This window comes from Haliaeetus leucocephalus, unplaced genomic scaffold, assembly GCF_000737465.1.
Source record: "Haliaeetus leucocephalus isolate CR32 unplaced genomic scaffold, Haliaeetus_leucocephalus-4.0 Scaffold1, whole genome shotgun sequence".
NCBI classification, from domain to species: domain Eukaryota; kingdom Metazoa; phylum Chordata; class Aves; order Accipitriformes; family Accipitridae; genus Haliaeetus; species Haliaeetus leucocephalus.
The window spans coordinates 13,187,334-13,205,350 of record NW_010972437.1 but is presented as its reverse complement, the minus strand read 5'-3'; the positions used below and the strand labels follow the sequence as shown (position 1 = coordinate 13,205,350).

Below are 18,017 nucleotides of genomic sequence, written 5' to 3'. Positions count from 1 at the left end.
ATTTCTAAAATTGAGAGCAGAACCTGCTGTCCTGATGTTTTGTCTCTTATTCCCTATTTCATGTCTTTCACCTGTACAACAAAAGAGCTCACCTATTTGGGAATGAGCATCATATGCTTTAACATGCATAATGTTACTAATGCCCCTCCTTATAATAGTCATTTCTCCTCCGTCAGACTTCCTCACTCGAACTATTCCACCAAGTCTCCAATCAGTGAAATAGGCATAACCTGTTTTGAAAGACATTTAACATATAACAATTACAGAGCAATATGACATAAAAGATCAAGCATAATGAGAAAAAACTGCAAGGGTTTGCATGTAAATTTAATAATTTTTCATAATTGCTTCATGACAAAGACAAAAGGACTTTTATCACTAGTGCAGTCAAAGTGAGTCCTTCAGTCATAGGCAGACATAACTTAGAACAAGCCCTCTCAGATTTCAGTTAAATTGAGATATAACAGACTCAACTGACATTTCAAATTCCAAGGCAATTTTAAAAGTCATTCATTAAGACAACTTTCCAGAAAATTTTAGAATATTTTTGAAGATATTTTTACACATAATCAAAAGGGGTCAGATGCTGACATCTTTTTTCGCACACAACATACATCCAGTGATAAACTCTACAGACAATTAATAAAGTCCTGAAATTACTGATCATCTCTAGGGAGGTGATCTACCTTGTCTGTCCACCATGAGTAGCCCACCTAGGAAGCTATAATTACTACGGCATATCTGCCTTCATGCACTAAAAGAGTTACCTGATCTGCCTCAAATTATTTAAACACAAATATACATTAAAAGTCCTATAAACGAGCAAGAAATACTAAATATATACGTATTTAATAGAAACTTTCAACATTGCTTTTTATAGGACAAGCAGTATTGCAAAGGCCATGTTATTTTACCTCACATACTCACAGATCATCATATGAAAAAAAAAAAAACCCACCCCTGTAATAATAATAGATAATATTTTTCAATGCCAGACTTACCTCCAAAAATAGTAAGGCCAAATGGGTGAGTCATCTGAGTAATACGTTCAAGAGTCCGTCTGTCCAGCCCATCAAAGGTGCTGTGCTCTATTTTATCGAAAAAGGCATCCACCCAGTACAGTCTTAGAGAACTAGAAATAATGAAAATGTCATATCTCTTCAAATGACATTATGTTGATTAGGAAGCACTAACATTTTCTCAAATAATAATCTTAAACCTGACAAGACGCTATTGTGGGGAGGGATTCTGGGGGTGTGTGTGAGGGATTCTGAGAAAATCTTACATTTTACAAGGCTTTTCAGCAAATTGAAAAATAAGCTCTTCAATACAAAAGTGCCAGTGCATGCAGTCTGACACAATTCCTTTATTTTTAATCCCTAACAGTTTAAAGGAAGAAACACATTTGCTCAAAAAGTTTCTCTGTCTTCTGTGTTGTCCTTACCTCCAGTCAATGGCTAGGCCATTAGGCCAGCCTAGCGTTGTATTCACAATTGGCAAGGCATGGGATCCATCGCTCCAGGCCCTCATGATTTTTGCAGGACGGAACCAATCTGTCCAGAATATATACCTGAAAGGACACATCAGAAGTCACATAAACCCAATGATATAATGTAAGTAAACAGAGCAAATGTTTGAACAGCATTAACATTCTTCTTTGTACCACATCTTCACATACCTTAAAAAAATACAATTTTATGTTGAACCTCTCCCTCTCCTCAATCGATAGTGGTACCAACAATTAATATTTATCCTGTGCAAAACAACTTCCAAAATCTTTGGAAGTGGTTTGTCCCTTTAGATAGAAAATATCCATAACTTTGTTAAAATTGTTAAGGATTCCATTTAAGTACTGACAGGGAAGAAGAATGAAGCAAAAATGCATTTTCCAGGTAATACTTGCAAGTAAGCATGAATATTACAAAGAATTTTCTCCTGATCCTTTTGACTTATGCCTATAGTCAAAGAGTTAAAGCTAGTGTTAAATAACTTTACAAAGCAGTGAACAAAAAAGGTTGGGATACCCAAGGGTCCAAGTTCAACGCTATTCTTATTAAATTACTTCCAAAATGGTGTATTTGGTTACTAAACATGAAAATTCAATATCCAAGACTTAAGAAATTCAGTAGTATGGCAGTAGGAAGCTTAACTATGCTGTGAAAGAAACACTGTTTTGGCATGGCCAAATAACACAGAATGTTGAACTTGAAGTTAAGCATTTCCATCAGAGAAAAGCAGGGCTTCATTTTATATACACAGAATCACATATTGTAAGGTCTGTATCAAATACAGCCAGTAGTATCAAATATGTTTCAAATAAATTCAGCTAGAAAAACAATAAAGGAGCCAAGGTTAGCATTCTGGGAACTGAAAGTATATTAAAAATAATTTAGAAAACTTTCAACTATAAGAAATAGCTTTCTAATCTGAGTGATACAAAGAAACAAAGTTCTTTTGCCTGTTTATCAACACACAGCAGTAAAAGAAAAAAACCTGGTGCTTTTAAAGAGAATTCTTTTGAGTGCTTCTTTCATCTGGAATCTGTATCACCTTACCCCTTCCTCTGGGTGCTGAATTCTAGGCCAGAATAAAACAAACAAAATAAAGACAAGAGAACTGAAAAGAGATGGTATTTTGGAAAAGAACAAAAATCCAAACAGAAATCCAGAATGAGATGTAAACCTAACCTCACCAATTCTGCTTAAACCATCTATTTGTTTGTATAGTTTGAAGTGAGAATCAAACCTAAACTTACCCAACAACAGGATGAACCACTATTGATCGAGGATTATTTAAATTCTGAACAATAGCTCTCCTAGATTTATCTGCCAGCCTCATCACACTAATGCTCCTGTATCGAGGGTCTGTCCAGTATAGATTCTTTGAGATCCAGTCAAAGGCCAAATCTTCAACACTTTCCACTCTATTAGCGGTCAGGATTTCTCTTCCTAGAATTTAACACACATGATTGTAAGTGTTTAGGAACAGAGGAAATAACATGAATGCAATATTCTGTTCACAAAACTAGTGGCTTCCCTTCGTAAAAATGCTGCCTCTGTGCTACTTAATATAAAGACCAATAACCAAGCAGAGCTGGGGGGTTGGGCCCTTTGCTCCAGGCAAAGGAGGTGTATGTTCAGGAACACACATCCAAAAGAGGAGAAATAAAGACTAGCCAAAGATGAGAGAAAACTCTAAGTTTACACTGAGAGGAGTTTTATGAATGAAGGTCATTAATGTCAGTGCAGTAAGGACATCTTGCTCAACAGCCAGACCTCACCTACTCTTCGGATAGTAATGGTCAGCTGCAGTCTACTATTACCCTGACCCAAGGCAGTAAGCAAGCTCAGAAGACTATATGCTCACTTAATATGTGTTTGATTATTATTATAAATTGGAGAGAAATATTCTTCACACTACCACAAATAGGACTTCCAAAAATCTCACCACTGTAATGCTCTTTTTCTGTATTACAGTATCCTAACAAGCGTCATGCTCACCGGATAGGGAAATTAAAAAGAGAAGCTCAGTTTCATATTACTGGAAGGCATACTAGTCTGCATAAACAGACTAGTGATGACAAATAATAGTTGTGAGAAGTGCTACAAATAGTTAATTCTCAAGCACATTTAGCAAGTTTGTCAAAGAACAGGAGACTTCAACGAGCTTAACATGGGTTGAACAAACATTTTTGGCAAACATTTTCCAGATTACTGGGGTGACACTGAGATTTATCTGTATATCTCACAATGTGACTTTTTGTGCTTCTTTTTAGAAATATATATTCTGCTCTCCTTACCACAATTTATCTACAGTTCCTAAAACTGATTCTCACCTGAACCATCAGTTTTCTGTTTATAGATCATGTCTTTACTTGTGTCTGAAAAAAAAATGGTGTCATCCTGAGCACAGAAGTCAATTCCAACAAAGTATGAAGGGCTCCCTGTTACAGGTATGATCACATCTTCCTGGGTAGAGAGATTGAATGGGATCCCTCGCACTGCCAGCTGGGATGAAAATAGCAGGAACTGCTGCACAGCTGCAAAAGAACAGATCAGACACAGTCTTTACTTATTCACAAGGTGAGACCTAATTAATTAACTGTATTATTAACTTAATTAATTAATTAACTGTAAAGTTTTATTTTCCTTTGGCAACACTAATAGCCTGGAAATAGAAAAAAGAAGAATGAGAAAGTAGGAATTTAAATACACACAGACCTAAAAACTGAAGAAAAAACCAAAACCCAACCAAGAATATTAAGTGACATGGTCAGGCATTCCTCTTGCATTCTTACTGTGGTCCTAATACACCTTAACAGAAAACATTATCCCTATGGAAGCAGAAATCATCTTCTGTGTTCACCTCTTTACAATCATCTATAAAAAAATAACTCACAGGCTTTGTGGAGCCAACTTATAATCAGACTATATCTAAGCTAGCCAGATAAATGCATGGTTAAATAGTAAAACTATAGACAACATACCCGGCTTAATTTGCCAATAGATACACATGGTGAACCTCCCATCAGTGACCATTCTGCAGTTGAACAGGAAGCAGCAGATTGCTGATGGAAGCCCACAGCTCCAAAACTGAAACTCTTATTCTTGCCATATGTGTTCAAAGGGACAAGACCAACCTAGTCTGCACATTACTGCACAGGAAAGCAGGCCTACATGTTCAGAATAATGCAAAATCTGCATATGAGCAAGCATCCATGCTTGATTTCAGGACTAAGAGCTTAATCATACAGCTGTCTACACATATTCCATATCTAACTCTCTTAAAATGCTCATAAAAGGTAGTGAGTTTAAATTGTTGTGGCTTGAAATGGTCACCAGAAATGATTACATTTAAAGATGTCAACAAGAGTTGTGATGGAAAAACATGGAGTGCTTGGCATATTGAACCCACAAAGCTATTGAAGAGAGGAAGGATATTCTAGAAATAACTCTAGAGCTAATGGAATAGTGTTATTTCTAACAGTCATAAGGTATTTTCTTACCAACACAATGTCGTCCATCTGCATGTAGATCAAAGCCCAGTATACATCTGCAACGATAACCTAGTCCATCATTATCTGTTTTGTGGCTGAGAACACAGATTTGTTCACATCCCCCATTATTACTTCCACAAGGATTTCTTACTGGAAAATAATACAGATAGGATTATAACTTCATCTATTAACCTAATGGCATCATTATCTTGATTTTTCAGAATTTTTTCAACATCCACAATAAAACATGTGGACTTTGTAGGAACTACATCACATGGAAATCATACACCACCAGTTCTGCCCTGGAATGTACTGAAATCACACCAGAGCTAACTGGCATTCAAGGTATTCAGCTGTGTACAGAGATACTCAGCACACAGCATTAAGGCCATAATCTGGACTATAGTTTTCTGCATATAGATCTACTTCAGAATTATATCTCACAGAATTCATTCACACTGGTAGCCTTTTCCAACTGCACCTTCATTGCACTGTTGAGGAAAAAAAAGTCCCAAACACCCATACTGCTCATAAGCACAAGGTTGACTCTTCCAAATATCAATACATTTAATAAGGTCCCCCGCTCCAAATGTTGCATCCAACAGTTCATTAGCTATGGGAGCTGGATGAAACACTGTGTGATAAAAACCAGTCCAGTTTTACAATACAAATTTATGTATTGTAATTATTACTTCTTTACAGCAAAATAACAGTGTCTCATAATTTTTACCAACTTCTAGTAAGATAGTTGCTAAACCTCCCTTAATAATCTACTTACTGTCTTACCATATGGCTGCCTGGCCGCATGGTAAACTGTCACTCCATAAGGTCTCAGTGAAGACTGGTAGATCACTTGAGGGTTAGATTCTGAAAACTTGTTAGCTTTCACCACTGCCATTTTGGTCCAATCAGTGAAATATACATTGTGTTCAAATAAAGTGATTCCATATGGATGAGGAATCAGTGAGCCTCCATGAGCTATTGTTCTCCTGTTATAAAGATGGTTTTAAAATTATTTACAAAATATTATCTAGAAAATAACTTTATTAACAGAGGAAAGGATACAGGAGTATTAATTCATTCACTGGCTTTTGCTTCTACATAGAAGCTGCCAAAGTACAAATGAAAAAGACCAAATGAACTGAAGAAATGAAGCTAAATATACAGGGTAAATAAACATAAAAGATACAGCAGTGAAAACAGAGCAATCAAAAGTGTTAACAATTTCCAAGAAAACACAGTGAGAAAAGACAACAACTCAAAAATGTACAAAAATATTCATAATTACTGACAGAAAATTAGAGAAAGAGACCAAACAGAGGAAATGAAAGACATCTGTAGCAATTTGAAATATTCAAGCAGCTTTGAATGTAAAAAAACCCCACCACACTTTCTTTGGCTTGAACTAATCACCCATACAAAACCAAAGAAAAGCAAGTGCTAATAAATTGTATCTATTCTATGCAAGATATTGTGACAATGTTTTTATGGATAAATATTAGGAGATAGAGAGACACATTTAAGTCCTCACACAATACATAACAATAACACTACAATATTATTTTCATGGAGTCATGAAGGAAGGTCTACAAAATCAGATGAATTCTACAGCTCTACTCTACGAGTTTCCCAGGTGATATAGGTTCATGCAGCAGGCATGCAAGATGTGACACAAGTGGACAGTAAGCTATATTTTAACATTCTTTGCAGACTATGCCATTGGCTCTTGCCCACGTGCACAACATCTACAAGATTTTTGGTGTTGCTGTGAGTGATAAGTTTTTATCTCCAAAAACTGGAGATTTTACTAAACACATTCTTGTCTTACTAAACCCTGATAAAGGATCAAAGTCACCAGCATTATTTTTATAATTTTGTAAGTGAAAAAATACATTAAGCAATAAGCCTGTCAAATGATCAGAGGACTCTTTTTCAAGTCAATATGTAGGAGGCACGCTAAAGGGGACAATTTTTTTCTTGTGCTTCAGTAACAGAGATTAATCACAGATGCAGAGATAAGCAGGCTCCTGAACGCTATACTATAAGACACAGTCCCATAAAAACTCAAGGACTCCATTCTTGCATGCTGTGATATAGTTTCCCCAGCATCACAATAGGGTGAGTGATAATTTCTGACAGCAAAGATTTATAAAATGTAAGAAGAGCACTTGATACCCATTATACAAAGTGGTGCTTTGGAGTGGAATATTTCAAATAAATTCATTCATGAAAAAGATGCAAAGCAATGATGATGGAAGACAGTGTATATAATTCAAAAATAATAAAAAGCAAATGCTATAAAAACGTGTACTGTAGTGGTGGACTATAAAAAGTACATTATAAAAGAAGTGCAATAGGTATTCAAGGTAGAAAAAGGACAAAGAATGATGGAGGAAGTAAGGATTGTCTAGAAATAGCATGACACCATCGATATGAAGGTGCGTCACATTCATTATGTTGTAATTTTCATCCTTTGTGTATCTCATTTGGTTAGACAAATCTTTCTTTGAACTAGATACAAAATAATCAGTGTACCTGTAACCTCCAAGGAATAATATTTCTCCTACCTTTGAAGCCCATCATAAGTTACAGTCTCAATGTAATCAAACCGGCTGTCAACCCAGTAAAGTCTCTTTGATACAATATCCAGAGTTATTCCAGCAGGCCAGCCTAATTTTGTTTTTATCAAATCCTGACGGTTTGTGCCATCCATGAAGGCCCTTTCCACTTTAGGATCACCAGAAAGACTATCCCAGTCTGAGAAAAACAAATAACTAAAGAGAAAAAAAAAAAAGTCCCATGTTTCCTTGAGATTTTACAAAAACCCAGCATTTTACATGGAATTTAAAACTAGCACCCTTTCAGGACAGAACTTGATTCTCAGCCGGTATACGATGAAAACACACTTTATACCTCCTGCCCAAGAAGTAATTTGCATTTTCTTTTATAGAATGAATCTAGAAAGAAACATGCTTTCACCCATAAGACCTTCAGAAATACTGAGTGTCCTTAGTAAAATACAGACTTAAGTGTGTGGCCAGAAATAAACCAGTGACAAATAGATGCATCATGAAAGCAGCATCCATCACTACAAGTTGCATGAAATTCCTGTTCCCATTCTCTGAGGATCCAAGTTTTCATGGCTCACATATATTTTTGAAGCCTGTTGGGTTGGGAAACACTAGCTTCCCTGGCTTCACTCCAGCATTTTATTTCAGATAGTAGAAGGTCTGTGGATGGTATCACAACAGAAATCTTTCAGGATAACTTCTACTCTTCTGCAGGGCAATTTCACAGTTCCCCTGTTTTCAGAGCTGCTCACGCACATGCAACACTAGCAATAAAAGAAATTCTGCACATTGGGAATAAAAGCAGTGCACAGCCCTCCCATAACAATTTAAGGTTTAGAATAGATTAGGATAGAATGTAAACGTTTAAAACATTTTATATCTGAATCTAAAATGACCACCCTAGCTATTTCTTAGTTCTTTTGCATGAGAATAAAGGAATTTCTGACAACTTTTACCATTACCTGACATGTATCACTTACCCAACAGTTGGATCAAGTGCTATTCCTCTAGGATTTCCAAGATTTTCAGCAATAAGAGTCACACGGTTTGTTCCGTCCAAATTAACCATATCTATTCTGTTCACACTGGTCTCAACCACGTATAGTTTATTGTTAACCCAATCCACTGCTAGGTTTTCAGGTGTGTCAACTGAAACATTTAAAACTTCTTGGAAATCAGAGCCATCGATATTAACAGAAAAAACCTGAAAACAATACAAATATTGTCAGTGCCCACATGATGTTTTGCTAATCACAAGACACATGGCACTTGTCCTTTATCATCACATTGAGCACAGATCCACAATTGGCCACTAGATACAACCAAGTCACCCATTAAGCTCTGCCTTAGCTTAGAGTTTTTTTGCAAAAATTTGGAAAACAATGCAAAAACTACAGGAAGCTTTCCTTCAACTAGCATTTCTGCAAAATGGACAAGGTAACAGACTAAAACAGCTTTGTGCTTTAGCAAACATGACAAATTGCTGTACAAAAAAAAAAAAACAACAGATGAGGAAAGTGCATCTTGCTTTCCTGGAATCCAGCAAAACCCAGTATTTGCATTAATTGAAAACAAATGAACATGCTTTAGCAAATCTCTCATCAGTGACCAGAAACGACAGAGGGAGCTCTTACTGCACCAACCACTAAGGGGAAATTGCAAAGTGAAGAAGGGAAAGCTCTCCGTCCTGACAGAAAGGAGAAGGCTCAGCATTGCATCTGGTCTCCTTTATTTAAGGCTAATTTTAACAGCATCATGCTCAAGAAGAAATAGTGTTGTTATCTTAACAGCAAGCTCAGAGCTACGGGAAGCAAACAGTATAAACATGATAATTTTATATACACAGTAATCACGTGTTTATAACACTGGGTAATATGAAAAGCTAGGAATCATTATCACTTTTTTGAAACAACAGCATGAGGTTTGGAATGTATTGAAATGAAAATACAGATTATCACAAGTAAATGTATGAAAGAAAAATTAAGAGCTGAAATAGTTGTATCATTTTAAATATCCTTCAGATCCAGGTAACAATAATCAAGGAAAACCATTTAACTGCCTATTCTGTTCTTTGGAAACTTTGTTGACGGAAGAGCTTATGGGCATTAGGTTATCAGACAGTACACTAAATGAGATAAAGATGACACAGAACACAACCCACAATTTTCTGGCTTAGTTTACATCTTAATCTACCAAAAAAAAAAAAAAAAAAAAAAAAAAAAAAAAAAAGACAACCAAAATAAATCCCCTAATATTTTTATTTTAAGACGTCAGGTGGAAATATGGATCATATAAGAAAATTCTTAATGTCACTGTTTTCACTGGGGTATTCTAGCCAGGACTTAATTAGATTAATTAATCCTAATTAATTAATTAGGATTTAACTATATTGGGGCAGATGAAAAGCCAGTCCTGGCCATCTGGGCTGTGCAGTGAAAAAAAACCATATTATCTTTTGTTTATACCTTTTACAGATATAGCATAAATCTCCTGTCTCATGAAATTTCAGATTTAACCCTGACTTAATTCAGCCATTGTCAATGCAATTGCAGTAATGGGAACCCACTGCAGTGAAAATAAAAATGCCAAAATTGTGAACAAGTCAAAAATCGTGCATACAAATCCTGTCCTACTTGACAGCCATGCCATGTGCTTTCCAACAGAACCAATGTGGCACTATAGTAGAAACTATAGCTTATGTGTAGGTTCAGAATAACAACAGTGACACCAAACTGATCCATACATGGTGTCAGCAGGAGGCAGGCCATAGATTCTCCTTCACTTTGCATGACAATCAATATGGGGTGAAGATTGTGGCGTTTCAGCATTTGACCTAGGACTTTTTTTGCTTCAAGTTAAGCACAGAGAAAAAGAACAAGAGTGAAGTCCAACATTCACAAGGGTCTCCAGACTGTTTTTTAAAATTACTCTGTTTTACTGTATCTTGAAGATAAAATATTTCCTCTTAAAAAAAAAAAAGTAACAAAATATTGGCTCATTACACAAAATACTGTCAATATTTGTTATCCAAGCTCAATTACAGTGCCATTTGAAGTATATGAAGAAATCTGATTTTTATCATCTTGGACAGCACACAGCTTTTACATTTTAAACGATCATGTTTCAAAAAATTACCAAGAAAAATTTGTTCTGTTTTGAAAGAATGTCTACTATTTCTCTTAATTAGTTTTTTGGACTCCATCTCAAGTAAAATTAAAAGTTGCTCAAGACATTCACATATAATAGGATTCTTTGTTTAATATGTCACATGTAATAGTATAGCTTGAAAAATGCAGTCATTAACATAAAATATTTCAAGGAGCTTTTTTGTTAGAAAACAAAAATACAGCCAGCTTCTGCTCTCAAAAATGAAGGCCTATCAACACATTCTGCCTCTTGCAGTTCTCTACTTCCACATACACAAAAATATATTCTTCTTGAAATTTATACCCACCTTATCTTGCACTGTATCGGTCCAAAAGATTCTGTGCAGGTAAAAGTGGAAGTCCACTCCAACTGCAACCCCACGATTCTGAGACTGCACCAAAGTACGAAAACTTCTTCCATGAAGATCTCCAATCAGTAAATCACGGCCGTTGGAAAAAATAATTGATGCAACACCAGCTGAAAGCAGGGGTGACAAATATATGACTACTCTGCAGGCAAGCTATTTTGCAAAGGGGCATTGAAATATACACATACTGGTTCATACACACTGGACACAAAGGTTTAAATAGATGCTCAGACTACAATCTGTATAAATGTTTCTATGTGAGTACTAACTTGCTTTGATTTGCCTTTGGTTTCTAGACTTGGAGCAAACCAGGGAGGAATATGTATTAAAAGCCCTACCATGTAAAACTTTTACAAAACCCCTGCGCATCTAAACTCAAAAAGACTATTTCTACTCTTCTATTTCCTTGCTTTAGCTCCTTTAAAGTATAAACTTTCTTAAGATTTTTCTGCCCCATAAGATTCAGATATTCCTTGATTCTAGAAGGCAGGCCATGTTTCTTATCTTTTTATGTACTGCTCTATCCTATCCACCTTCTTCATTCTCTCATCTCATCAGAAAATCTTTGCTGTATCTTACAGTAGAAGATTCCAGCAAGTCTTTGAAGGAAAGCTCACTTTCAAAGTAGATACCTGTTGAAAGGCTTGGTGTAAGTCTGACAATAATATATTTAAGTCCAAATCCTATTCACCCTATACATAAAACCCTCTCCAATTAAAGCAAAAATGAATCCAGGGAAACTCATTTAGAGCAGGTATGAAATCCCCCCCTTAATAATATAGAAAATCAACACTTTACAAACAACTCACTGGCCCAAAAGTCACCCTAATTTGAATGGAAAGCTTCTTGTGAAAAAATTTTCTGGAAACAGAACAATCTTTCTCAGTGCTGGCATATGCATGCCTTAATACAGTCAAGCATATTTCATTAGCTCAAAAATTCCCTATTTTTTGAGGATATACTCAGAAAATTGTGAGATGGTGACTGCTCTGCAGACATGGCTGAAGAAAGAAGGAAGGGGGAGGGAACTGGGCAGTTCATGCTTTTCTAAGAAGCATGACTGCTAATCAGCTATGCCAAGCAGGGACTCCCATTCCCACTGAGTTCCTGCAGGCAGGAATACCTGCCTCACACAAAAGCCTGTTAAGCTATTACATCGCCACAAAGAAGGGCTTCCCAGGGCTGCTTTCAGAACAGAGCAGGAGGTGAACATCCAGGAGCAGCTGCCTACTGTTGATAAGGAACCACACTCCTTGTGAGGCAAGCGTTCTTGCAGAGTTGAGACTCTGGGACACTAGAAGCCAGGAGCATGGTAACCCTCACAGGCAAGTGTCTGATCTCACCATTCAGCAAACCCATCTTCTTGCATGGCACAGTCCTTCTAGAAAAAGTGAGGTTTCCTGATTTCTTGATCCCACCGAGTTCCACAGAGAGCAGGTCAGGAAACTGCCTCCCACAGGAGCACAATTTTATATATTAAGGAGGGCTCTGGCAATGACCTCCCAACTCTGCAGAAATCAGGAATGCTGAAAAAATGCTGGAGCCTAGAAGACATTGTTTTGAGGATAAGCAGCCCTGATAAGGCAGTCTGGTCCACCAGCCTACAGGTGCCAGCAGATGCAGAGTCTCTTGATAATTGCTGATGTTCTGAATGCTGAACTTAAGTCCTTAAGGCCAGAGTTGTTAAAATCAAATACAGTTGTATGGCATAGCCATGAAAACTGCCCCATTGTATCTAGCTCTATCTATTAGTCGAACAACAGCAAGAGACTTGCACTGCTGCACACTAACCTGAAGTGTTGGCTCGACAATGCCGATGATGCTCTAGGAAATAACCTTCCACACAGTGGCACTGGTGATGTCCCACACGATCTTCACACAGCTGGTCACAGACACCCCACATTTTGCAGTCATCAAAATCTGTCAAGTGAATAAGGCATATTTATAGGCAATGTTTTTATAAAAGGGATGCCATTATATTTGGGAAGCTCCAAGTTTGTCCTCTCTGCTCACTTTATAACTCTTTGCAAAACTGTGGCATGAGAAAAGAGGTTTTGCATGTTTTTCTATGGATGTTTCAATTTTCTGTTTCTGGATAACAAAACAACTGATGTTTGCTGCTCAGGGACCTACCCACACCCTCCCACCCCCACCAAAAAAACTCCACACCTGTCAGGAGCAGAGGAAAAATCATTAGAAGGGATGTCATTGTCTACTTTCCACAATACAGAGTATGTCTATGCAGTATTCTTCCTGCAACAGATCTGTACACTTCATACACACACACACTCTCAGCTGGCTTTAAGCCAACTCTGAAGGGGAGCCCTACCTTTATGTTAGTGCAGTACTCAAGCTAATAAGTCCTGCTAAAAGGCAGTGTTTATTAGCTCAGGCTTGGTACCATGCTAACAGGTGTCTGATTTCCAATTAAAAGCTGGCTGTGCACCAGAACCAGCCAGCAAAAAGGACAAAGAAGTTCACTCTGACATGCAAAATACCGTATAGGTAGAGTCTGCACCTAGGACGAGCCAGCAAGTTCTCACAGATGTGCTCTACAAGCAATTTCCAGGGTTGCTACAGAATCTTTTACTTCTAAAATTGTGAAGTATTTAACTAGTCATCTTTTAAAAACAAGGATTTTTAAAATTCTGATTTTCTAAAAAAAAATAAATTAAAAAAAAAATCAGATCTGAATACTGTCTGGTGTTTCATCCTATCTACAGTTATTTAAAGCTCAGGAAATTTCTGACACTACTTAACACATGGCTTTGACATTAAAAGTCTGACCTACTTCACTTGAAAACCTGAGTATTATCAGTACATTACATTGCTGGAAATTGGTAATTCTACTGTCAAAGAACAACAGAAGACTCACTGAGACTGCACCAGGTTTGCAAATATGTCCTTCATGTATTTCCCACATAAGAGTGGAAGAATGGAGTAAATCTTGCACCTGGAGTCAGTGCATTGATTCCTTCTCTCTATTATGAACAACCATGCTGTCATTGCAGCTCATACAGCCCTCAGCCACCCAATAATCTCAAAAATAGAGATTAGAGACTGAGCACCTGGAATACTTATAATAGCACAAACACCATAGCTTGGGTTGAAAACCTGTAACAGATATTTACCCAGTTTCTTTTATTAGGCAGTGCTAAACTTCATGATTCTGAAGCTACTCTATTTCCAGTTACAGAGATAAATCATTTGTACTACCAAGCGTGTGCACTAACAAGTTACAACAGCTACAGAATAGAAATGCAACACCAAAAAACCTCACTTACCCTTACATTCTTGCAAATATTCTTCACTTTAATGTAAATAATCTATATATTGAAATGTCATAGGAGATACAGCCATTCCATAGTGCAAATACAAAGCACACAATGATCTACTGTCTTCATATAAAGCCACTTTCAAAAAGTACCAAACACTTCAATATCATTAACTGTTTTTCCAGGCATACACCACCACACATCCCTGGACCAGAAACAAACTCTCCCCATTTAACCACTAAAAAGACCTGTAAAAAAATTTGATAATAAAACAGCTATCCAAGAATAAATCTTTTTAAACATAATCATGCTCTCACTACATCTTTAGCAGTCTTATTGAAAGAGATCTTTATGATATCTCTCTGGTTTGTTTCTGTGTCACTATGCTGCCATTGTACTACTTAGATTTTAATTCTTTTGCGGACTCTTAAGATTTTCTCTTTGCCAGTACATCCACCCATTTGGAAATTACTCGCCTTCCTGGAATCCAAACTTTCCCAATGAGCTGTGAGAAGGTACTAGGTATCAGCAATCACTGTATTTCACTTACCAACACAAGTACGACTGTCATTACTACTTATTGTATATCCTGCAGGGCAATAACACATCCCTCCTGATGGAGAAGAATGACAGCGATACTGGCAACTCAGAGCAGCGCAGTGTGATATGTCTAAAAAGGAAATAAAATAGCTCAGAAATACAACTACGCATATTACCAGTAGAACTGCTTTTTGCCTTACTAACAGTTACAAAGCTATAGTCTTTTCTATGACGAGTCTACAATTTCAGGAACAGCTTGTTAAAACAAATCTGCACAAGAAATTATGTCTAAAGTTCCACAAAATCACATATGTTTGCATACATGCAGGCAAGGAAATGGAAAACAGAAGATAAGCTACTGTTTATAATAGATTTTCAGAATGGAGTTAAAGGATAAGCATCAATCTTATATGAACCACCACCAATAAGTGCCATGTAAAAAGCTCCACTGAGTAAGCCATATGCAATGCACGATACTTTTCTCTGGTTCCACAAGACCTACTTGTGAACAACACATCCTCGAGCTCCATCTATTGGCACATAACCTCATCATTTACTCTTTTATGCAGAAAAAAACCTACTACATTACATTAAGAAGAATATGTATATTACTCCAATATATTAGAATATATTGGTTGGGTTGTGTCCAAGGAGAAACTCTTTATCTTTTTCTTCTCTCTCTCTTTCTTCTTTTTTCCTTCCCCACTTCTCCCTTTCCTTGTACTACTACCTAATAAACAATTCAGTGATAGGTGATAAAATTATGATTGTAAAGCAGTTGCTGACTTAAACTTCCTTCCTTTTCATCTTCCTTTTCCTCAGTTTCTTCTGATAAATGCCTTGCTTTGCAGCCCACATCTGATGTTACTATAAAACCATTCAGCAAAGCAAGAGACGTTTTCTTACAATAAGGTTTAATTTCCTATTTTTTTTCTGCCCTTCTATTCCAAAAGGCATGATTTTATCAATAGGAATTTTCCTCTTCCTAGAAATTAAAAACATAAAATACCCTGGTCCTGATTCTCAGAGGGAATCAGTGTTCATAAGAGTGAAATTAACTCATTGCCTCCAACAGAGAAAAGCCAGTATATCACTAACTGGAGAACCAGACATCCCAGGTGAAAAGATATTTTTGCAAACTCTAATCTAAGAAACTAACTTAGCCAAGGCTCAGGATACACTAATTCACTCCTGTGTTCCAATCAGTACATAACATTCCTTCTTACTTATAAACAGGGAAAACCACAGATATTTAAACAAAAAAGGGCATATAGCACACCTTTCCCTGCCTTCTTGAACACATTTTGGGATATGGAGAGTGAGTTAAAATCCTTATTTGTGAAACTTCATGTACAGAATTACAAAAGAAATGGTCTCTTTGCAGCATATATGCCTCAGACCATCTAGTCAAAACAGTGCCAACAAAAATAGTGAGCTTCCAAAATTTCAGCATTGTTTAGGAGACAAAAGGTGAATGTGAAGAGGTATCAATGCTGATGATTCTGCTATTCTGTGTATGCTTTTGATTCTAATACATACTGCAATGTCTCCCCGCAGTAATGTTAGTTTCATCTTCTCCTGCAGGGCAGTCTGCAGCCCCATCACACACTTTCCCAATTGGAATGCAATGCCCTGACGCAGGGCAGGCCCACTCTCCTGGGTAGCATTCATGGCGACCACTTTCTATGGAAAAGAAAAACAAGAATAATTGAGGAGTATGTTTCAAATAATACTTCGAATTTCTTGCCTAATAGCTTCCCAAAGCATGTCTATCCTTCATTATTCAGTTTCTGGTTCTTGCACACAGCTGGGAAAGACTATAAAAGAAACATCATCTATACTTCTTGTCATGCAAACAATACTTGTGCAGACACATGAATCCTTTTAGTTTTCTGTGTTGTTAGAAACAGTAAAACCATTTAGCTTTAGACTAACTGGTGGACCAGAAATGGAACTATAGTTTTGTGGTTTCAAAACACACAAAGGCTGCCTGGATAAAGAGAATAATGATCATCATAGAAAAGGCCAATGAAAGAGAAAAAAGCCCACACTTTCATTCATTAAATTTCTGTTTCTCGCTTGACAAATCTTGGCAGGAACTGAGTTATTTTCATTTTCAACCAACTGATTTTGGTTATTTGGACCCTCATGTCTCTTAATAGATGACCTGAAAAATCGCCGCAGGAAAAAAAACAAAAGATGTAAGAGAAGACATAAAAGAAAAAAAGATGTTGCTATATGCTAAACTTAGTCTGCATCATACTCAGTATCACAGCAATAACTCTCACACAAACAACAATAAAAAATATTGCGTAAGTAAAAAAAAGAAAGAAACAAGTGAAGATGAAATTCTAAGGTTTCCACACAATTAAAATGGATTCAGAACATCTTGATTGATCAAAATTTTAGTGAGGTCTTCCTCTGAAAATGTCAACATTAGAAGTAATTAGCATTAGTATATACCGCATCCTCTTTCATCTTCATTATCTTCACAGTCATCATCTCCATCACATATCCAGCTCTGATGAATGCAACGGCCACTTGGGCAAGTGAAGAAGTTGCCTCTGCAAGTTGCATAAGCTAAGAAAAGAAACATGGAGAAAAATCAAACTACTCTAAGTGGCTAAAAGGTTAGAAACAGTAATATTGTCTCATAGATGAATAGTCATTTATAATCTTTCCTGAAAAAGTGAGCCAGTTCTAGATCTTGTATATCTTGTAAATACTGCTGGTTTGCTCTGGTTTTAGGTATGAACTTTATTTTAGAATACTCTGGGTCTTTATAGAAATGAAAGGGAAGGCTAAGTTTCTCAATTAATTGTGCAACTAGATGCAGAGCACCTTATTAACAAGGTTCCTGAAGGTGGACATGACAAGGAGATAATACTCAAGACATCAGGAGGTAAAATATTTGTATGCCTTGTACTCAGAGAAACAGAGTTAAAAAACCAAAACAAACAAACAAAAAAACCCAATGAACATTTATGTCAAAGCCCTCCATGGCTGGGAAGCATTCCCTAAGAGTTCAGAAACATTTGTGGGTGCTCCAAAAGACAGGCATTGCCAAAGACATGAAAGAGAAATATTGGGGGGGGGGGGGGGGGGACACTAGGGTGGGGGGG

General features: G+C 36.8%; 1 protein-coding gene across 1 annotated transcript in view; it reads right to left on the bottom strand.

Moving 5' to 3' along the window:
• The window catches only part of LRP2 (low density lipoprotein receptor-related protein 2), a 134,076-nt gene that overhangs the window by 81,985 nt on the left and 34,074 nt on the right, over positions 1-18,017 (bottom strand). The window contains exons 7-20 of the mRNA XM_010569474.1: positions 17,359-17,475; positions 16,435-16,578; positions 14,906-15,025; positions 12,872-13,000; positions 11,021-11,190; positions 8,547-8,770; positions 7,564-7,770; positions 5,783-5,985; positions 5,006-5,146; positions 3,836-4,039; positions 2,756-2,948; positions 1,445-1,570; positions 1,002-1,132; positions 93-230 (exon numbers count right to left, since the gene is read on the bottom strand). Of these exons, the coding sequence (XP_010567776.1) occupies positions 93-230; positions 1,002-1,132; positions 1,445-1,570; positions 2,756-2,948; positions 3,836-4,039; positions 5,006-5,146; positions 5,783-5,985; positions 7,564-7,770; positions 8,547-8,770; positions 11,021-11,190; positions 12,872-13,000; positions 14,906-15,025; positions 16,435-16,578; positions 17,359-17,475 (2,247 nt within the window). The remainder of the gene's footprint in view (positions 1-92; positions 231-1,001; positions 1,133-1,444; positions 1,571-2,755; positions 2,949-3,835; positions 4,040-5,005; positions 5,147-5,782; positions 5,986-7,563; positions 7,771-8,546; positions 8,771-11,020; positions 11,191-12,871; positions 13,001-14,905; positions 15,026-16,434; positions 16,579-17,358; positions 17,476-18,017) is intronic.